Here is a 21,972-nt window from a genome sequence, read left to right on the forward strand (position 1 = left end):
GCTGCGCTTCCGCCACTGAAATTCTATTACTGACTCATCAGTGCCCCGAGAGAAAATTGTGAGAGGATGACAGGGAGGTGGCCCCACAGCAGGGCCAGCTTGGCTTGGGTGCAGGGTTATGCAAGGTTCAAGGCCTAGCCGTGGAAACAGTCCATTTGCCATGAGATCTCTGAGCAAAGCTCTTCTGATGCTCTGTCCAGAAAGCCATGATGCTGTGGAGGGAACGCGACCATCAGACCATTATTGCTAATATAGTTCAGGGCACTTAGTAGGTGCTCAGCAAATGCTTAGTCAACAAATGGTGATTTTATGCACCCCATCTACTCTGTGCCCAAAAACAAGCCCACACATAGTAAGTGCTTTAAATAATTGTTCTGTGGAGGGAGGGAGGGAGGGAGGGAGGGAGGGAGGGAGGGAGGGAGGGAGGGAGGGAGGGTTATGCCTTTCTCCTCTCTATGATTAGAAATTTCCAAAAATTACAAAATATAGCTAAGTGTAGTGTCTTATGTCTGTAATCTTAGCACGCAAGAGGCTGAGGCAGGAGAATTGTCTTGAGTTCAAGGCCTACAGTGAAAAACTGACTCAAACGAGTTTATTCAGTGATGTTTATACCTGCCCACATAATATACAGCGTTCTTGGGAGGAGCCAGAAAACACTGACCTACTTGGCAGGTAAATATGGTGTGCAAAGTTGGTCCTGTGCTGTCTCCCTCCTCCCCCATCCTGTCTTTTTTGGGAATTCGGTTCCCTCCAGAGTCCCAAGGGTAGCATTGCCATCTCATTCTTGTTCCAGCCGGAGGAGAGGTAGGGTCAGTGAGCTGCCAAGCTGAAGTTGGGTGACAGACGGGAAGTCTGCCTGTCAATTTGAGCTGCCCCCAGGCTGAGTGAACACCGCATCGCACTCTTGGTGCCGGAGAACGGCTGACTATTGATTAAAAAAAAAAATGTCCCTCTGTGCTTTCCAAATTAAGACGACATTTAGCTGAGTGCTTGCTGGCTCGCCCGCTCTGTCTGTCTCCCAGAGACAGAGCCCATCTTGGTGGAAACTTGTTTAAGAATGTCCAAAGCCTCAGCTTTGACATCTTGGCTGATGTCAAGAAATTTCTGTAACCTTCCTGTTCAGCACACCCAGTTCTGTCACCATCTGTACCGCCTCACTCGGAGCCTATCACGGGGGAAAGTGCTGGTGTCAGCGTGCTGGGAAGGGATGCGAGATGCAGGGTACAGCACCAGCCCTCACCTCACACCCCTACTCTGACAAAACAGCATTGCCCAGGACTTCTCTGGGTTCTGCAGGGAAGGCTGAGGGTGCAGTGGTCCTTAATCTCAGAGAAGTCAGAGTCCATATTGAAAATCTGATGACAGCACTATGCACTATTCCAGCCCAACGGAAACTGCATCCCATCCCCGCTCGGCATGCAGTTTAGCTGTTCGTAGATTCCGAAGCCCAAACATCCTCGGTTAAGAACCTGTGGTGGAAGCCAGGAAGCTCACACATCCGATAACATCACTCTGGATGCTGAGGGAGGATTACCAAGTGTTCAAGTCTATGGCTATACTGTTACGGTCCAAGTTAGCCTAGATTACACCTACCCATCCCCACCCTGCTAAAAATAATAAAAAAATGTTAAGTAGCCAGACGTGATGGTACATGCCCTTAATCCTTGCATTCAGCAGGCAGAGGCAAGCAGACCTTGGTGAGATTAAGCCCAGGTTGTTCTACCAGGCCAACCTGGGCTACACAGTGAGACCCTGGTTTTTTGTTGTTGTTGTTGTTTTCTATCGGTTTTTTTTTTTTTTTTTTTTTTTTTTTTTTTTTTTGGTTTGTGGGTAGTTTTTGGAAACAGGGTTTCTCTGTGTAGTAGTGGCTGTCTGTAGACTAGGTGGCTCCAACTCACAGAGGTCCACCTGCCTCTGCCTTGTGTGTTTGTGTGTGTGTATCTGTGTGTGTCTGTGTCTGTGTTTCTGTGTTAAAGGAAATCACCACCACTGCCTGGTAAGACCCTGTTTTTAAAAAACAAAACAGAGCTGGGAGGGATGGCTAGGCAGTTAAGAGCACTGACTGCTCTTCCAAAGGTCCTGAGTTCAATTCCCAGCAACCACATGGTGGTTTACAACCATCTGTAATGGGATCTGATGCCCTCTTCTGGTGTGTCTGAAGACAAGTACAGTTTACTCACATATATAAAATAAAAATAAATCCTTAATAATTAAAAAACAAAACAAAAAATACCCCACTGTGATGCAGAATATTAAATCCCAAATCCCTGACCCCAGACCCTAGCTTTGCTGCAAACTTGCTATGTGGCCCTGTGCAAGTCACCTGTTGTTTCATCGTTCCGTAGCCTTGGCTATAAAATGAAGAGTTGAGACCTGTCTGTGACAGTCATACACTGGTAATCCCAGTACTTGGGAGGTAGAGTCAGCAGGATCAAGAGTTCAAGGTCATTCTCCACTCTAAATGAAGACTTGAAACATGCAATGTTCAAACTGCATATGTACAATGGTTTAGTGTCTTGGAGCCGTGCTGCATAAACCTTTACAGTCCCATGTTTCCTTGGGCATCTGATGAGAACTTTGTATCTTCTGCTCAGATGAAAATGCTTATACACCAAGTTCAGGGGTCCACGGACTGGAGTTTTAGGACTAGATGGATGAAATGGTTTAGTGTTTGCTTCTTCTGTTTTGTTTTTGTTTGTTTGAGACAGTTTCTCCCTGTAGCCCTGGCTGTCCTGGAACTCGCTGTAGACTAGGTTGGCCCCAAACTCAGAGATCTGCCCACCTCTGCCTCCTAAGAGCTGGGATCAAAGACATGTGTCATCACTGCCTGGTTTGTTTAATGTTTCTGTAGATCAAGTCTCAGCTATGGTTCCAGCATTCCTAGGTCATCTCCCTACTCCATCTCTCCTCCGACTGCAAAAGCACTAATTACCTGTGGGGTCAGCATGCTCTATTTTTGTATTGTAGTCTTCAGACTCTGCTTTTAGACAGTAGAACTATTCCCCCACCCCAATGAAGTCCTACTGGAACACCAGCATAAATAAAAGGAAACTCTTGGGCGGGAGAGATGGCTCAGCGGTTAAGAGCACTGACTGCTCTTCCAGAGGTCCTGAGTTCAACTCCCAGCAACCACATGGTGGCTCACAGCCATCTGTAATGGTATCCGATGCTCTTTTCTGGTGTGTCTGAAGAGTGTGACAGTGTACTCATGTACATAAGGTAAATAATCTCTTAAAAAATAAAATAAAAGGAAACTCTGAAACATCTGTTTACCCATTTATTCAACCATGTATCAACTCAACAAGTGTTTCAAGTGTCACCTGTGCCAGGCACCTGGCTACGTAAGATGGAGCTCCTGCTTGCTTGGTTCTCATGACCTCTCTCAGTGGCCTGGAACCCAACAGCTCTGTGAACCAGCTTGACAATCGCAGGTCTTACAAGATCACCCTGACCGGAGTGAGGTGATCAGAGACTCAGACCTTGCCTCTGAAAATGCTTAACTTCTCCAGGTCTCATACTCCTCATCTGTAAGATGGAATAACATCACTGCATTCCAAAGTGTGTGACTGTCACCAGCCCGAGGTGGCACCAGCCCGGCTGGCCTGTCTACAGATGAGAGTCAAGAGCCCTGATCTCCCGGAGATGACAAATGAAGCAGACAATATCTTCTGCCTCTGGTGTCCAGGAGAGCCCCACCCCACCCCATCTCCTACTATCCTAAGCTAGCTGTGGCTGCTTGGAAATTTTAAGGATAAAAAAAAGTCTTGGGAAAATATTAGCTCTTTCTTCACTCTCCCCACCCCTGAAAAGCTGGCTGCTGTCAGTATGGATTTTCTAGTTCTAGTTCACACACCATCCTCTGGGGCCTCAATTCACAGACCCAAGCCTGCCGATAGAGCAAGACTTCCCCAGATGGGGTGTCAGGTAAGACTACTGTATGCACAAGAAGGGCTGCTCCCTGGAAAAGGAAGGGACTGGGACTGGGCAGATGCGAGCTCCTTTTACCCTGTGCTTGTAAGAGCGGACTAATTCGGAACTGAGTGTCTTCTGTCTGCAAGTCTTCATCTCAGGGACTTTTCCTCTTCCGTTCCTTTGTTTGCAATCCAGTGCCATGGTTGATGACATGGGCTTTGGCTTTGGGCCAGCCTGAGCACAAATCCTGAGTCTGCCTCTACTCCTTGCTCAATCTTGGGGAAGAACCCTCAATGTTCCCAAGCTTCATTCCTGTAAAATGGGTATGAAAATACTACCGACCTAGCACTGGGCAGGGCTGGGGTGGGGGTGGGGAATCAAATTAAAGCCTAGTGCCTGGCTCATATAAATACTCTATTTACAGTCTTGCTTTCCTAACGTCCTGATTTTTCTAGCTGAGATGCATATTGTTGGATAGCATAGTGGAGTGGGGTCAAGGACACACATGTCCATCGTCTGCGTACCTGTCACTTCAAACCAGTGTGACCCATGCCTGTCATGACCCAACAAGAGTTTCATGCCAGGAATTTGATGACAAACAGCTCTCACTCCAAACAGAGTGAGCTGCAGTTTTCCCTTTATTAGTAGGTCAGAAGGCATTGCCTGGCTCTTCCAAGAGCCCACCCTCGGCCTTCAGTGTCCAGTGAGGCCATCCCTCTGCTTAGGATACTACACTTTGTGGTATCTGTTCCTCCTGAGGGCCACCTCTTTATGTGTTTTACTGCAAACTCCTAGGAGTGAAACAAGCTGTCCCTGTTGTCCGTAAAGCTCAGCCACGCAGACCATTACAAGGTCTGCCCTAGTCAGTTGCTTGGTAGTCCTGGACTCCTGCTTCCTCTGTGAGGAACAGCATAGCATAAGTTGCCCTAAAGTTAGGGATATCTCTGTCCAATGAATTCCACAAATTTTAAAAACCAGCTTATTCCCTGAGATCCTCAAGACCCGAGTGCCCTAACATTTCCCAGGGGACCCAGGTCCTGGATCCAAACACATCCCAACCAAACATGTTCATAGATTCCTGCCACAGCCAAGTCTGCTCTCAGCTGCCTTCTTTCTACCCTGTGCTTCTGAAGCTGAGGCCCCACTGGTGGCTAGGTCTAGACTGAGGGTCCTCCCGCACACCGAGAGCCTCCGCAAAGCCGCGGACGCAGCTTCCACTGGTACCGTGTGCTGCCCCAACAACATTTCCAGCAGAGAGCTCATCTCCGAGACGAAAGTGCTGGCCAGGCGCGTGCCTGTTGGGCTCAGCTCGGGTCCCGGTCCAACTGTCTTGCCGAATGTCTGGAAGGTTCTCGGTTCCTCTGACGTTGTAGCATCGGGGGAAGACAAGTTGTCTCGGTAATTGGTGGTGAGGGGCAATGACAATCTCGCCATCCAGGCTGGGTCAGGCGGACTCAGCTTGTCCAGGGCTAGACCTGCAGAGGAAGGAGGGACATGGTGAGGGCCAGATGCACAGAAGGGCAGGGAAGCCAGGCAGGGTGGGGCTGGAAGCAGAACAAGAGAGGTGGACAAAGAAGGAAAGGGAAATGGTGGGGGACACACTACGGTGAGAGAGGGACGGGAAGGAAGAGGCCCTGACAGGCAAGCTCCCTGGGCAGGAAAGCTGCTGACCAAAGCAGCCGGAAGAACTTAGTGGGAAGGAGGCATGAGGACTGGTAGAATTAGCCTGTTTCAGCCTGGCACGGAGGAACACCAGCACCAGGGAGACTGAGGTGAGAGGGTTACATTAAATTTGAGGCCAGGTTCATCTGTGCTTCAAGTTCCAGGCCAGCCAAGGCTGCATAATGAGTCCCTACCTCAAAAACAAACAAACAAACAAACTAGAAATAAATAATAATGACCACCTATGAAATTGCATAATTATCTCATTTTACCTACTCAGATCCTTGATGTCAAGAGTTTTCTCTACATTTTAAGGGACTCTCAAAGAAGTCCTGTCTAATAGGTAACCAAAACTGGGTTGGACTTAGGTCTGGTGACTTTGAAGCCCCTGGTAGTCCCCAACCCTACCCACTCTCTGGAAAGCATGCCCTTCTTGGGTGCTCCTGGGGTCCACCTCTGGAATTCCCAAGGCCGCCAGGACCTGTTTTGTCACCACCTGTCCCTGAGCACTTCCCCCTCACACTGTTACTTTTCCAAAGGCAGGAAATCCTGGTCTAGTGTACAGCTGAAAAGGGGCTGCCCGCCTGAGAATGGTCCTGAGAAAGGGACGGGGCAGTGACAGCAACGGCGACTGCCTGGTGTTTGATGCTTAAGAAAGAAAAACTGTCCCCTAAATTCTCATGCCACACCACAGTTCTTTTCTCATTTCCCCAACAGAAAATCCTGTCTCCTGGACATATATACCCAAAAGATGCTCCAATGTATAACAAGGACACGTGCTCCACTCTGTTCATAGCAGCCTCATTTATAGTAGTCAGAAGCTGGAAAGAACCCAGATGTCCTTCAACAGAGGAATGGATACAGAAAATGTGGTACATTTACACAATGGAGTACTACTCAGCTATTAAAAACAATAAATTAATGAAATTCTTAGGCAAATGGATGGAACTAGAAAATATCATTCTAAGTGAGATAACCCAATCACAAAAGAACACACATGGTATGCACTCACTGATAAGTGGATATTAGCCCAGAAGCTCAGAATACCCAAGATACAATTTACAGACCACATGACGCTCAAGGGAGAGAGAAGACTAAAGTGTGGGTGCTTCAGTCCTTCTTAGAAAGGGGAACAAAATACTCAAAGGAAGAAATATGGAGATAAAGTATGGAGCAGAGACTGAAGGAAAGGCAACCCAGAGACTGCCCCACCTGTGGATCCATCCCATATACAATCACCAAACCCAGACACTATTGTGGATGCCAAGAAGTGCTTGCTAATAGGAGCCTGTCTCCTGAGAGGCTCTACCAGAGCCTGACAAATACAGAGGCAGATGCTCGCAGCCAACCATTGGACTGAGCACAAGGTCCCCAATGGAGGATTTAGAGAAAGGACTGAAGAAGCTGAAGGGGTTTGCAACCCCATAGGAAGAACAACACTATCAACCAACCAGAACCCCCAGAGCTCCCAGGGACTAAACCACCAACCAAAGAGTACATGTGAAGGGACCCATAGCTCCAGCCGCATATGTAGCAGAGGATGGCCTTGTCAGGCATCAATGGGAGGAGAGGCCCTTGGTCCTGTGAAGGCTTGATGTCCCAGTGTAGGGGAATACCAGGGCAGGGAGGCAGGAGTGTGTAGGTGGGTGTGGGAACATCCTCAAAGAAGCAGGGGGAGGGGGATAGAATAGTGGATGGGGGGGCAGGAAGGGGGATAACATTTGAAATGTAAATAAGGAAAATATTCCCTAAAAGAAGAAGAAAATACAAATGGTCAATAATTATTTTCTAAGTGTTATCAGAGAAAAAGAAAAAGAAAATCCTGTCTCGAAAAAATAATTCTAGAATCTAGATGTGTTGGCACATGCCTGTAATCCCAGCCCTCAGGAGGCTGAGACAAGAGGATTACTGGGAGTCCCAGGATAGAATAGGTCAGTTAGGACTACATAAGATTCTTTCTCAAATAACAACAAACAAACATGAATTGCAGCCCCGGAAGCAAAGGGGGGGGGGGTTGCGATAAATGTTTATGGTGACTGGTATTTTATGTTAGTTTCAGGCTAGTGGTTTCAAATCTGTGCAAGAAGAAGATTCTGGAAGGAAATAGGGCAAAATGTTAACTGAAATTCTCTGGGCACAAATGATCTGTCTTTCTTGTTTGTTTGTTTATTTGCCTGTATTTCCTGCATTACTAGATTGCTACCTTTGCACGGTGAGAAGGTTATCCAGGTTGCAGCTAATCATTTGTTTGCATTAGTGAATGATCCCCTGGTTCTTGTCTTCAGTTTTGGACTGTACTGGATGGCAGAATCCCCCTCCCTTCCCCGGCCTGGGACTTAGCGAGTGTCTGTTGTATGAGAACAGCTGGAAAATGGTATGAGTCTTCATTATGGCTTCAGTAAGTTTATGGCAGCCAGTAAAATAGTCATCATTACCTCCCCCAGCCACTGTGCTCGCGCACCCGTGCATGCATGCGTGCGTGCGTGCGTGCGTGCGTGCGTGCGTGTGTGTGTGTGTGTGTGTGTGTGTGTGTGTGTGTATGTGTGTGTGTGTATGTGTGGGTGGATATGCGTGTGTGTGTATGTGTATGTATGTGTGTGTGTATGAATGTGTGTGTGTATGTATGTGTGCATATGTGTATGTGTGTATGTGTGTATGTGTGGGTGGATGTGTGTGTGTGTATGAATGTGTGTGTGTGTATGTATGCATGTGTGTGTATGTGTGCATGTGTATGTATGTGTGCATATGTGTATGTGTGTGTGTGTATGTGTATGTGTGTGTGTATGAATGTGTGTGTGTGGTAGGCTTCCAGAAGTCAACATCAGATGTCTCTTTCCACACCCTTCCATTTATTTATTTATGTATTTATTTATTTATTTATTTTTGAGATGAGGTCTCACTTTGTAGCCCTGCTTGGCCTGGAGCTCCTTAAGTAGACCAAGCTAGTGTTAGACTTGCAGACCTCCACCTGTCTCCACCTTCTGAGTGCTGACGGACGCTCTCACTAACCCTGAAGCTCACCATTCAGCTACGATGGCGAGTTCAGAAGCCTCAGGGAGCATCCAGGCTCTGCCTTCCCAGCTCTGAGATTACAGATGCACCCCCATGCCTGGCTCTTACATGGCTTTTAAGGAATCCAGACTTAGGTCCTCAAACTTGTGTGGCAAGCAAGCCCCACCCTGGGTCATCGAAGCCCCGTTGTCATCACACCCTCAGGTTCTTTATCAGGTCACCAAGTCCCCAGTCCTAAGCACGTCCCTCAGTAGCCCTGGGGCATCCAAGCAAAGTCTTTCCCACCCCTTTTTTCTTCTTCCAAACCCACTTTGCCCAATGCCTTCTGGGCTATGGGGAGGCAGGGCAAGGCAAACATTGAGCCCGAAAGTTCTAGCCACAGCTGGTCAATGATAGAATTCAGAACTGTAGTCACCAACCGTATGTGGGTACTGAGCCCTTGAAGTGTACGACTAAAGGCTCAATATTTCATTTTATTTAATTTCAGTTCATTTAAACTTAAAGAGCCATATGTGGCCAGTGGCTATCATATTGAGCAGCACAGCTCTAAAATTTAGAGCCATATCGTCTATGTTAATAGCCATTAGCTGCATGACCCTGGGCAAATTATTAAACACTCTTGACCCTCAGTTTTTTTCCCCTTTATGAAATGAGGATAATGAATAGCCCCTTTCTCTTCATATTTTCTCCAGAGAAACTTACAATAGGTGACTTGCACTTAGAAAGCACTCTGTCAATGCTAGTTATGGTTTTTAGCCTCAGAAAGGGCAAAACCTGCCATGCCTTGCAGCCAGATGGAAGCCATGGAAGGTAAATCCACTAACAGGATGGGTGGTCAGGGTAGCGCGTGCCACCCAAAGGAGGGAGATTTCACTGAAGATGCTTGGCAGGCGTCCTGCATTAAAATCCATATTATGGTTTTTGTTTATCTTTTGTTTTGTTTCTTTTGAGACATAGTTCCTCTGTGTAGTCCTGGCTGTCCTAGAACTCACTCTGTAGATCAGGCTGGCCTCGAACTTGTGGACATCCACCAGCTCTCTGTCTTCCGTGTACTGGGATTAAGGTATGTGGCATCACAGCCTGGTCCATATTATGTTTAATGTTAAAATTAATTGCTTTGCTCTCCTCCTCTTCCTTCTCTCTCTCTCTCTCTCTCTCTCTCTCTTTTTTTTAAACAGGGTTGGGCTGGAGAGATGGTTCAGAGCTTAAGAGCACTGACTACTCTTCCAGATGTCCTGAGTTCAACTCCCAGCATCCACATGGTCGCTCACAACCATCTGTAATGGGATCTGATGCCCTCTTCTGGAGTGTCTGAAGACAGCAACAGTGTATTCATCTGCATAAAAAAATTAAATAAGCCAGGTGGTGGTGGCGCATGCCTTTAATCCCCGCACTTGAGAGGCAGAGACAGGCGGATTTTTGAGTTCAAGGCCAGCCTGGTCTACAGAGTGAGTTCCAGAACAGTCAGGGCTTTACAGAGAAACCCTGTCTCGAAAAACAAAAAAACCAACAACAACAAAAAATTAAATAAATCTTTTAAAAATCATTTTAAAAATTAAATAAAAGTAAAAACAGGGTCTTATATAGCCCAGAGTAGGCCATAATTCATCATATAACCGAGGAGGACCTTAAACTTCTGACTTTCCACTCCTAAATTCTGGTATTATAGGCGTGTATCAACAGGCCCATTTAATACAGTGCTTGTGTGTGAATGAACCTAGAAACATTCTGCCAAACCAAAGCTAATTGTCTTCTACCAAAAAAAAATTTTTTTTCTTTAGTTTCAATGAGCACATTAAGGAGTTGCCTCCTTTCTGGAGGGAAAGGTTATTTAAACATGCCAACCGTAACAGTGCAGTTGAGTTGCTACTGCCCAGACTTGAGCGCCCCTGCCATGAGCAAGGAGACTTTGGGCAGGCCAGCTTAGCTCCTAAGCCTGTGTTCACCTGTATTATGTACCCCCCCGAGGACTGCCTGTAGGCTTTCCTGGTGCCGGGCACACAGATCAAGAATGAAGTGATTGCTCACTCAGAAATGACCCCGAAGTCAAGCCTTGTGCTATGTTATTCTTTTTCTTTTTTTTTTAATTTTTCAAGAAATGTTTTTATTCTGTTTTATGTCTATGAGTGTTCTACCTGATGTCTGTCTGGGCTTCAAATGTGTACCTATTGCCTGTGACGTTCAGAGGAGGATGTTGGGGTTCCCTGGAATTAGAGTCATAAATGGCTGTGAGCTGCCATGTGGGTGCTAGCCATTGAACCCAGGTCCTCTGGAAAAGCAGCCAGCACTCTTAACCACTGAGTCATCTCTCCAGTCTGTTCATTATTCTTAACAATGACTAAAAAAAAAAAAAAAAAGACCCTAGGGGCTGGAGAAATGACTTAGTGGTTAAAGTACTGGCTGTATTTCCAGAGGACCTGGGTTCAATTCCTAGCACCTACAAGGCTGTTCACAACTTTCTGTAACTCCAGTTCCAGGGGATTCGATACCCTCACACACACAAATGTGCAGGCCTAAACACCAATTTACATAAAATTAAAAAAAATACATAAAAAATGGTGAAAACCGCGGTTATTAAACAAAGGAAGGCTGGGTAATGTGGCTCATGCCTGTGATCCCTGTACTTCACACTGGGAAACTGAGGCAGGAGGATTTCAAAGAAGAATTCAAGGTCATCCTGGGCTACGTATTGACAGAGTGAAACCCTGTCTTAAATAACTATGCCTACCTCCGTATAACTAAAGGAGCAAACAGATAAATAACCACTTTCTGAGACTGCAGGGCAAGTAAAATGCTGGCCACGCCCCTCTCTACAGCGGACTGGAGCAGAACTCTGCAGTCGGGGTGCATGGGAGGATGATGGGCACACAGAGACAGCACCAAGGTGACCCCGGGGCATCCCTACCTGTATTAGGGTCCAACAGGCTCGACAGCTCTTCTTCTAGAAGTCGCTTTACAGAAAGGTCCTCCTCCGGGCTCGGGGGCCCTTCTTCCAGGTCAGGTTCTGCTTGACCACTAGGCTTGAGGCCTACAAGGCCCTCTGTGTCTGGGATGGTACCCCTGTGAAGAAAGCCGATGGGGTTTCACGGGAGGAATTCCCAAAGAACTGTCTGTTCAGGCAGCCTTTGTCATCTACACAAGGAACTGGTATATAGCCTGGCTTACAGAGTCAGGGTGAACTGAGTCCGGAACTCCTGAAGATTGTTTCCTCTAGAACCAAATGGGAGAGATACCTAGTATCTTTCCGGGGGGAGGGGGGATGTAAAATGAGACTTCATAGGGGTAAAGCCTTTAGTGGGGTGCCCTGCAACAGTGTAACGGGTAGGCACACAGAAGAGAAAGGAAGCCGTTGGTAGTGTTGCTGACTACTGCCCCCTCCCACCTCCAATGAAGGTTTATTGGAGCACAGGGCAGCATTTAATAAACTTCTTCAGTCAACTTGATCATCTACCCTGCACCAGCCAGGCAAGGCTCTTTTTGCCTTTCTTTTTCTTTCTTTTTTTTTTTTAAGACATATTTATTTATTTTATGTATATGAGTAAACCATTGCTCTATTCAGACACACCACAAGAGGGCATCAGATCCCATTACAGATGGTTATGAGCCACCATGTAGTTGCTGAGATTCGAACTCAGGACCTCTGGAAGAGCAGTCGGTGCTCTTAACTGCTGAGACATCTCTCCATTCTCTTGTCAAGTACTCAGAACACAGGGTGCTTGACGAACCTATGGAATAAGTGAGCAACTTCCTTCCTACCAAAGCCACATCTCAGAGCAAAGGAGCAGAGGTGTGTGTGTGTGTCTATGTCTGTGAGGAGGGAGGGGGTGCATCATATCTGCATCTGTACCCCAGTTTCCTGGCTTAACATGGAGCCTCTGACTGTCATTCAGGAGGAAGCTCATTTCTACAGGTGAAAATCCTCCCCAGAGCCCCTAAGGCCCATGAGTCCCATCTGCTGTTTGTTGTCCTCATTTCCCACTGTGACCCTTACTGCTGCTGTTAAGCAATCAGCTAGGAGGCAGCAAGCTGGGTGTAACAGTGTGGACTACCCTAACCCAGGTGTAGGCTCTCCCCAAAGTGCAGACACTCGCTCGCTGGACCTTTTCAAGCCTATACAGAAGAGGCATTCCCATTTTACCAGAGAGAAGATTTTTGCCACTTGTCTATCCCCCCCACCCCACCCCCAACTTGTTGACTAAGGAATTAAGCAAGAATTCGAATCTAGACTCATGACTCTGGAATGTATGTACTAAAGCAAAGGCCTTTAGAGCTGCTCCTCTGACCTCCTGTCCCAGAGTTCCCACTCCCCCAGGCAAGTAGATAGCAATCTAGAATTCCTTTCCCAAAGTAGGTCATAGAAACTAGAACTCTATCCAAAGCCAACCCTAAAACCTAAAAACAGAACTTGAATTTCCCCCTTACTTTCTGGGTAAGAGTTGGCAATAAAGAAATTCTCTGAGCTGCCTAGCTTGCTTGCAGGTTATAAGTCCCTTGTTCCAGAAAAAGCTCCTGTCCCACACCTGGAAGCAAGAAACGTGTGGTGGAACAGTCAAGAAGCTATACAGATAGGCTTTGCTTGGGCTCCCCACTTGGTCTAAATTTTCATTTCCTCATTCCCCTCTTATCCAATTATATTCTCATAGGTATTCCTGCAACATTGAACCCAATCTTAAAAATGGGTCTTTGGATCTTCAATCTAAAAGTTTCTCTATCACATAAAATTATGATTTGAAAAAATTGTAACGGGGCCAGTGAGGTAGATAGATGCCTTAGTGGCTAAGGGTGCTTGTCACCAAACCCAATGACCTGGGTTCAATCCTTAATACCTTTGTGATGGAAAGAGAAAGCAAACATCTACATGTGGTCCTCCATCCTCCACATATACTCTTCTACCCACTCATAGGCAAAATACATGTAAAATAATTTTAAAACATTTTTATGGCTTTTCTCTTGTTCGCTGCTCTATTACCAGTTTATTTCCACAGGCCCAAAAGTCGAGCCTGCAGAAAGAAAATCTATTTCTCCCTTGTATAGTGAGGAGTAGGATTTGATATCCTTCTTGAGGTCTCTTCAGTTCCAGGACCTGTCCTGAGGACCACGCCCTCACATCTACATCCTGATGTAGTCGGCCAAGAGAAAGAAAGAAGAAAGGTACAGATTTCAAACCAACCAAGTAATCAGGGGACAGATAGTCAAAGGTAAGAGATGAAGTAATGTCCTTGGTGACATTGGGACCTGTAAATATCATAAATGCAGTGGTCCCAGGGCGGAGCTTCCGGAGTGGGGGATGGGTGCTGTGTGCTGTGTACCCCCAGGGCTGAGTTCCTAGGGTGTGCTCTTCCTTCCACACATCCCCAAGACTGTAGTGACTTAGGGGCCCAGAGGGGACTGTGTTGTGGGTGCTACGTGCTGCTTACCTGCTGCTGCCGCCGGGCTTGGCCAAGTATTTATTTCCTCGGTGGTTTGGTTTGGGCTGGAATTGGCCCTGGTGCAGCAAGGACAGCAGCTGGGAGATTTGCTACAAGACAGGAAAAATCTGTTGACTCCACACAATTCCGACCCTGCACGCTTCCTCGCCGGATGTTTCCCTCGATGCTGGTGCTTTCTTTTTATAGTTTTTCCTCTGGCTTCAGATGCTTCTGTGATCAGATAGGGGGCTGGGGGGGGGGATGGACCTGGAGGACTGAGTAAGGGACTTGGGGGGAGGGTGTTTCCTGGCTTTGTCTGTCACTGCAAGCCCTGGGCAGCTGAAGGAGATAGCATGGAGACCCTTGAAACCATGCCCACAAACCCCTTCCGTGGAGTGGCTGGTGGACTTTGAGGGTCAGAGTGAAAAGGGTATTTCCCGATCTTACGGTTGTTACTTTGATAAGGATTACCTTTGAACTGTATTCAAGCATTCTGGCCAGTTTGTGTGGGCAGTATGGACGACTGCATTGTATAGAGAAAAAAATTATGTCATTTCATCAATTCACTTATTCACCCTGCCAATCAATGGCCATGCATTTAAATGCATCTGTGCCAGGTATAGTGTCTCTGTGGGACTTGTAAGAACAAGAAAGGGACACCCTCCCCTTTTTGTCTCTGGAAGTTCATGGTTTACAAGGAAGACAGGGGGCAGGGGCGGTGTGTGTGTGTGTGTGTGTGTGTGTGTGTGTGTGTGTGACAGAGACTGTATTTGAGTTATTGGGAAGGGGCGAGGTCTGTAGGAGCAGAGGTCTCAAACCTATTTTGAAGCAAGCAGCAAGTCGGGAGGCGCTGCTGAAGAAAACTATCCACTTGCTTTCTGCCCATGGAGACGGGATCTTACTATGCTGTGCAGGCTAGCCTTGAACTCTCTCTTTAGCTTCCTGAAAGGCTGTAACTATAGGCATGTGCCACCAAATTTGGCTTTCAGGCAATTCGACATTTTTTTTTTTAATTCTGGCTGCATGCCAGGAACTCCTGCTGAGATTTAAGGCTCCGCAGGAAGTCAGCCAGAGACTAGGGGGTCTAGACAGAAACAGAAGACTGCTTCTGTTAAGGTCCAGGAAAAAAAAGGACGTTTCAGAAGGTGAAAGGAGTGGGGATTGTCTAGTTGTCAGCCCTATACCCTGAGGTCCAGGAGAGAGCCAGAAGCAGACCTTGTCTTGGCAGACTGCGTTCTCCTTGTGGTCACTAGCTTGGGAACTTTCAGGCAGATTTTGAGGTCTATTGAGACCCCAGCTTAGTTATCTCTCATCTCTGAAGTGGGTTTGCATCTCCACAGCATTGTCAGTGTTACTTAGCTATCTTGATACTAAAATTCTTCCACAGACTCAGGGGTATAACCCCTAAAACTGCTGCTTCTCTGTGGCCAGGACTGGGGTTTCACTGAGACTTGGGAGAGTCAGGGTCCCCTAGCCTGCCTCAGGTAGATCCTGCCTCCCCACCAGGCCCAGAAGCCCTTAAAAGGAAGCCACCTGCTACCTTTTACCCAGGTAAATCCAAACTGAAGAGCCACGCCCAGTGCTGCATCCAGGCATTCAGAGTCACTTCACAGTTGGAACCCAAATTCTGGGGTTAGACTTGGGTTCACATTCTAAATCTGTTCCTGCCTCCCCTCCCATCTCCATGGCCCTAGAAACTCCTGGCTTCTAAACCAGTGTCCTCAGCAGTGCAGGAATGAGACTGAGGTCACATGGTGCTTATGTTTCAGTGAGCTGAGGCACCTGACTCACTTGTTGATAGAGCCTGTGGTAGCACTTAGTAATTACTCGGTGACAACTAATCTCATTTGTGCCACACAATAGCTGCAGGAAAGAGACACCATCCCAAACACTTAAAGAGATGGAAGCTGAGGTTCACAGTTCTCACAGCACCAAGGCCTGGAACTTGAACTTAGATCTGACTTTATTGAGGAGCTGAACTGTCATAAAGACCTGGGCATTGGGTATCTTTCTCTCGCCCTCCAATTGACTCCACGTGGGTACCTTTCTATCCATCACTTTAGTGTGTCGTGCAGAGTGTCCGCTCTCTACTGGTCTCACTGGTCTCATGGCCAGTGACATGTAGTGTCATGGCATAAGAGTGTATTCGAAAAGCAACTGGTGGATGAATGGGAGGGAATGAATAAAGTCATTGGCTGTAGCTGCCTCTGGGTTTGCTGAGAGCCCCTAGGGTAAGATTCCTAGGAGACTAGCTAAGCCACCAGGTGGTTTCCTGGGCAGGGGGCTGGGAAGGAAGCTGTGTGCTTGCTCCTTGAGAAACCTGAGCCGATTGTCTGGTCCACAAAAGTGTTTCTCTGCCACAGCACAGACTAGCACAGAGTAAGCTCTCTTGGAGTCAGAGAAGCAGTTAGGGGTGTGTTAAGCACTATCTCTGAGCAAACCTCCCATTTGTGCTTATAAAAATCCCAAAGCAGGAAACGGATAGTTACTCATCATCCCATTAATCCTCCCCTCCAGGGCAGTAGCGACCAAGTAAGCTTGGCTTTGTAATCCCATTTTGTAGGTGAAGACAGTGAGGCTCCACTGTTCAAGGTCATTGCCTCTGTCCTGCAGTTCTAAGCTGCTGTGTTTGAACTTGGATCTGCCTAGCTAGAAGGGTTGTTTCCACTGGGTTGTTCTGTGAGTCCAGCACACAGAACTTTGGAGTCTCAGGCAAGTCAAGCGCTTCCCCTGGAGCCTGCGGCAGTGGTCAAGCAGACCTGACTCCTTCACAGGGACATTACCTAGCTAAGACCGAGCAGGTTTACAGCAGGATGGACAGGTGTTTTGTGTGAGGCGATAGTACTCATTTGCTGAGCACGTACTACAGGACAGACAGACACAGCTGTCCAGGCATTGCTGCCATTGATTGATTCATTTTGTTTTGTTTTTTTTTTCCTAATGCAGATGTGGGAGAAGCATGCTACTAAAGTAGATACCTTCAATAGATAAGCTGAGCCACTGGTGGGAAGAGGTGGAGGCAGGATTTGAACCTAGGCAAACCTTACTCTAAGGTTTTTATTCCTAATCACTACCTTTGCCAAGCATGCATTAGCACATTACAGGAATTAACTGGCCTGACCGTCAGGACAACTCTACAGGGCACATACTTCTCACTGTCATACCCATCTCACCACTAAGGAAACTGAGGCCCACAGACAACTAATTAGTCTTGGATCACACAGTGATCCTGGCCACTGTGCCCTTAACCTCTGCATCACCCAGTACTGAGTGAGTCTAAGGATGAATATGGGAAACGAGGACATCTAATGCTTTTAGTGATGTAATTCTTTTGGGGCTGACCAGAAAAAGTGCTGCCCATGCCAGAGGTACCTGGACAGGAGGAGAGTCCCCAGCAGGCTCCTCCACCGGGTTCCGTTCCGCAAAAGCAGCCACAGAGAGCCTAACCAGGCTCCTCAGAATCTGATGAGGACCGGACTCTCCTCTAGGAGACACTTTGCCATTGAAATTCCGCTGTCGTCTTAGGGTTGCAGAGGACGCTGGTGGGCTCTGTGGGGCCTCCTCCTTGTCTTGGTCTCCAGTCGCCCTCGCTATGGGGCTACCAGGCACCTTCAGAGGCCTTAAGAGTGGTTGGCGTACAGCAGGTGGGGACTCAGGAAGGTTTAGGTTCTCCCGGGAGGCATTCCTCTGCCTGGGATGGTTAAAGAGAAAGTTGAAGGTGTCCTGCAGTACCTCCTGGCTCTCTGCCAGTTCTCCCTGGTTGCCTTGGTTACGCAGGGTCCTGTATAGGGTTGGTGTGAGGTGGAAGGGGGCCTGCAGGCAAGAGTCCCAGCCTGCCTCCATCAGTGTCTCCTTGCTGGTATCCTTGTGAGATGGCCTGACTTCATCAGTCTCATTCTCGTGGGCCCTAAGCACAGGCACCAGGTGGATATCTGCCTTCTGAATGTGTTTCTGGGGCCTCTTGGGCTGGTGGCGGTATGACGACTCAGCTTCTCGACAGTTGTAGGCCCTATTATCCTTTCTCTCTGTCCTGCAGATGGACACGAACAGGGCTAAGAGCAATCCAAAGATGGCCAGCAGTACAGCCAGGCAGATCAAAGCCAGTGCTGGTGTGCTCAGAACTCCGGGCTCATGAGCAGAATCCCTTAGGTGGTCCACACTGGTGACAAACACGACCTTCAATGAAACTTGGGTCTGCAAGGAGGGGCTGCCCTGGTCCTCTACCACTATCCCCAGGTCCCACTGACTCCCGATGAGGCTGCTGGCATTGGTGACATTAATGAATAGCTGCCCCAAGGAAGGGCTGAGGAAAAAGAGATGAGCATCATTCCCACTTTGAATGCTGTAGAAGAGTTCCCCATTGGCCCCCGAGTCTGCATCCCTAGCCACGATTGTTAACAAAAGGAAAGACCAGGGGCTGTGGGTAGCCTTTGGTGGTATACCAGTACCTGCTGGATCCATGCCACTGGGATTCTCAATGGGCAACAGAAGGTGGCCCGTGGAGGCATTTACAAGCACCGAAAGGGTGGCTTTGCCTTCACTGAGCACAGGCTGAATCACTTCTGGGGCATTATCATTGGCATCCAAGAGGCTAACCCACACCGAGATGCTGGATGCGAGCTGGGGTTGCCCTCTGTCCTCTGCTATCACCTGGAACTCAAAGCCTGCCATCTGTTCATAGTCCAGTGACCTCTGAGCAGTGACTTCTCCTGTTTCAAAGTCAATAATGACTAAGTGAGAAACGGGGGAGTCCTTGATACGGTATGACACTTTTCCATTACTGCCCAAGTCAGCATCATGCGCTTTGAGCGTGATGAGGTGAAGAGAGGGTGGGTTATTTTCCCAAGTGGAGACCTCGTACCGGCTCTTCTCAAACACAGGGGCATTGTCATTGACATCACTAACCTGAATTTGGAGCTCCTTCTCAGCTGATAAGGGCTGGGGTCCTTGGTCTTGGGCAAACACAGTGAGAGTATATATGGGCCACTGCTCTCTGTCCAGTGTGGCATTGGTGAGCAGCATGTACGTGTTGCCGTTAGTCCTTTTCAGTCTGAAGTGGCCCAGCTCTTGATTCAGCCAACAGTGGACGAGACCGTTGTTTCCTGAGTCCAAGTCATTCGCACTGACAAGGGCAATGAAGCTATCCCTGGGAAGATCTTCTGACACCAGCGACGTCTGGGAGGCCCACGTGATGAGGATGCTTGGGGCATTGTCATTGACATCCAGAACTTTGATAAGAACTTTGCAATGGCCTGGGATGGAATTGGGACCCAAATCCCTTGCCTGGACATCCACCTCATAGGCAGGGTTCTTCTCGTAATCTAGGGCTTGGCGCAGAATGATCTGGCCTGTCTTGGCATCTATGCCAAAGGTGTTCATCACCTCTGGGGACACATGCTTGCCAAAGAAGAACTCTACCTCCCCATTGGGTCCTTGGTCGGGATCTGTAGCAGTCAGGTTTATGAGAAGAGTACCAGGAACAGTGTCTTCTGGGATTTCTAGTGCTAGTGAACTCTCAGCAAACACTGGACTATTGTCATTGGAGTCCAGGACATTGACCTTGACCACGCTGATTCCTGACTTAGGGGGATTCCCATTGTCATAGGCGGTCAGCACCAGATCAAAATATGAGTGGAGTTCCCTGTCCAACTCCTTCACCACCACAAGCTCTGCATGTTTGGTCTCATCAGGGCCCACAATAACATCCAGGGCAAAGTGTTCACTGGGAGACAGGGAGTAGGAATATAAGCTGTTAGGACCCGTGTCTTGGTCAAGAGCTCTGTCCAAGGGGATTCGTGTGTGCAGAGAGGCACTCTCTGAGATTTCCAGTTCCTGCTCGTCTTTGGGAAACTGTGGCTGGTGGTCATTGATGTCTAGCACCTGAATCTCCACATGAATTAGAGCAGACGCCCCTGTGGCAAGCACGTCAAATGACACCAGACAGGGATCTTCCTGCCGACATAGCTTCTCCCGATCCAGCCGGCTGGAAGTGCTGAGCAGGCCGTCCTCAGAGTTCATCTGAACCGGCAGTGCCTGAGGCAGCTGCAGAATCTGGAAGGCATCTCCTGCCTTCCCACGCCTCTCCTCCACTCTTAGTTCTTGGGACAGTTTCCCTATCACCGTGCCAGACGGCACTTCCTCTGTCACTTGGAATTTCACCATGACAGTGGCCACCTCCTGACAATCCCCTGAAATGAACAAGTAGCTTCCTGGCCCTAAGAGCCCTAGCAGGAATGGCAGAAGTAGCATCATGCTTACCGGCAGGTAGGCTGGACTGGAGTTTTTCAAAGGCAGAGCTTGTCCCCAGTAGTTCCTGAATGGCTTGGTCAGCCTGGATCTCCCACTTCAGACCTGCTGTTACAACTCTGTCCCATAATTAGAAGATGCTGTAAGGAGCAGGATTCCCAAGCAAGGCCATCTCCGTGACAAGTGAGAGGTCCCAGAACAGATAAATTGCTGGAAGAGATTCCTGCTCCGCCACAGCACCAGCTGGTCCACTTAGCAGTGATGGGCAAGTACCGGTCTAAGAGAGACTTGACCTAGTAAAGCAGGATGTAGGGATTTGACTTCCAAACAGTTAGTAGACTGGGGAAGCAGAGAAGCAGCTTTTTCCTATGGAAACCCCACCTACAGGAAAAGGGAGGGCTGCGAGTTTCAATGGCAATTAGAGAAAGAGCATTTCCTGTGAAGCCGAGAAGCCTGTTGCTGAAGAGGATGAGGCCAGGGCTCCTGGGACAGGCTGGATGAGAAGGTGCTGTCCATGCGGCAAGGCAGCCAATGAGGGACAAGGAGTCACTGCGTAGCCAAGTGAGCAAGGAACTTGACCTATGCTGATGTCCCTCTAGGGCTCCCCATCTCTCTACTTCATCTTTTTTGCTTGCCTTCTTCTCCCATTCTTCTGCCTTCTGCCCCTGCCCCTTTCCTACACTTGCTGGACTCTCAGCCTCAACTTTGCCCCCGTGCTTGTCTCTATGGAAAGCAGCTGTGCTGAGAGTACGATGGCCACAGGAAAAAAATGGGCTCAAATGCTGACTCTGCAATGCGACATCTGGGTCTGCCGGGACAAATGACTTAACCTCTCCGAACTGGTCCCAAGAGTAAAGTTACTGTAGTCCCCACAGCCCATCCCACCTGTGGCTGGAGCTTACATTAGCCATGGGGTAGTTTTTACTCACACAGACACCTAGGGTGTCAGTGGCACTGCTAGAAGCTGTAAGGACCTGTCTGATCTGACTGCAAGGCTCCCTCCCCCTCCCTTCCTGAGATCCATTGTTCTCTGCATCTGGTCCAACTTGACTCCCTGTCTGGGGAACCCCGAGCCTTTCTTCCCCTGTCTCAACCTTTTCACGGTTCCTTCTCCCACACCTTCCTCTCCCTTTCATCTGTCTTTCCTGCAATTCTTCTCACCACACTTTTGTTTATGAGAGTCCTAACATCTAGTCTACTCCCACCCCAAGACATAGGGTGACCTCTCCCTCCCGTTGACCTTCTCTCTCAGGCAGAGGAGGGTTAGGTGGCTTGCATGGCCTCTTGACTTCTGCTTTTCCCTCAGGATGCTGCCTCCAGTATTCATCCATCCTTATGACCCAGCCCTACATAGGGTTTTTATTCTGGAGATCTGTAAAGCATTTCAAAGTGTGGAAATTAAGGTCAACTTCCTAAAGATGGGTGTCTGTTGCTGAGTCCTTGGGGCCAGTGATGCCCCATTTGGACACAGTGACACCACTCAGGGTTTGTTGGCATGGAGACCCACGGCAGTCAGGATGAGGTGGCTGAGATTTAACCATGTGTGCTCCCTCCCCCTCCCTTTGCCCTTTCTTTCCTTCTATCCTGCATTTCCCTCCTGCAGTTTGCTGAGTGGTCTCACAGAGTGCACTAAGCCAAGGCGAGGGTCCTGAGTCCATAGACCATTTCCTATGACTCAGCTTTGGGGACCTTGGAACCCTCACAGACTTAGAGTGCAAGTTACTTGAGTCTC

At 48.2% G+C, this 21,972-nt stretch overlaps 2 protein-coding genes across 2 annotated transcripts in view; one reads left to right on the forward strand and one right to left on the reverse strand.

The window, feature by feature from the left end:
• Positions 1-3,267: 3,267 nt before the first annotated feature.
• Positions 3,268-20,577, reverse strand: Pcdh12 (protocadherin 12). Its single transcript, NM_017378.2, has 4 exons — positions 17,367-20,577; positions 14,004-14,104; positions 11,492-11,646; positions 3,268-5,387 (listed from the first exon to the last, which is right to left on the reverse strand). The coding sequence occupies exons 1-4, from the start codon at positions 20,244-20,246 to the stop codon at positions 4,981-4,983; spliced, it is 3,543 nt and encodes a 1,180-aa protein (NP_059074.2). The 5' UTR covers positions 20,247-20,577; the 3' UTR covers positions 3,268-4,980.
• The window catches only part of Rnf14 (ring finger protein 14), a 40,393-nt gene continuing 32,056 nt past the window's right edge, over positions 13,636-21,972 (forward strand). Inside the window, exon 1 of the mRNA XM_017317957.1 lies at positions 13,636-13,784. The gene's annotated coding sequence lies outside the window, so the exon portion shown is untranslated. The remainder of the gene's footprint in view (positions 13,785-21,972) is intronic.

This window comes from Mus musculus, chromosome 18, assembly GCF_000001635.26.
Source record: "Mus musculus strain C57BL/6J chromosome 18, GRCm38.p6 C57BL/6J".
Taxonomy (NCBI): domain Eukaryota; kingdom Metazoa; phylum Chordata; class Mammalia; order Rodentia; family Muridae; genus Mus; species Mus musculus.

Excerpts from the sequence above, each read along its gene's own strand:
- Pcdh12 (NM_017378.2), bottom strand. The coding sequence starts at position 20,246 with ATGATGCTACTTCTGCCATTCCTGCTAGGGCTCTTAGGGCCAGGAAGC. Across the intron at positions 14,105-17,366 it reads GGGACTCTCCTCCTGTCCAG|CAAATCTCCCAGCTGCTGTC; the intron begins GTACCTCTGGCA and ends CCTGTCTTGTAG. Across the intron at positions 5,388-11,491 it reads CCTGTTGGACCCTAATACAG|GTCTAGCCCTGGACAAGCTG; the intron begins GTAGGGATGCCC and ends CTTCCTCTGCAG.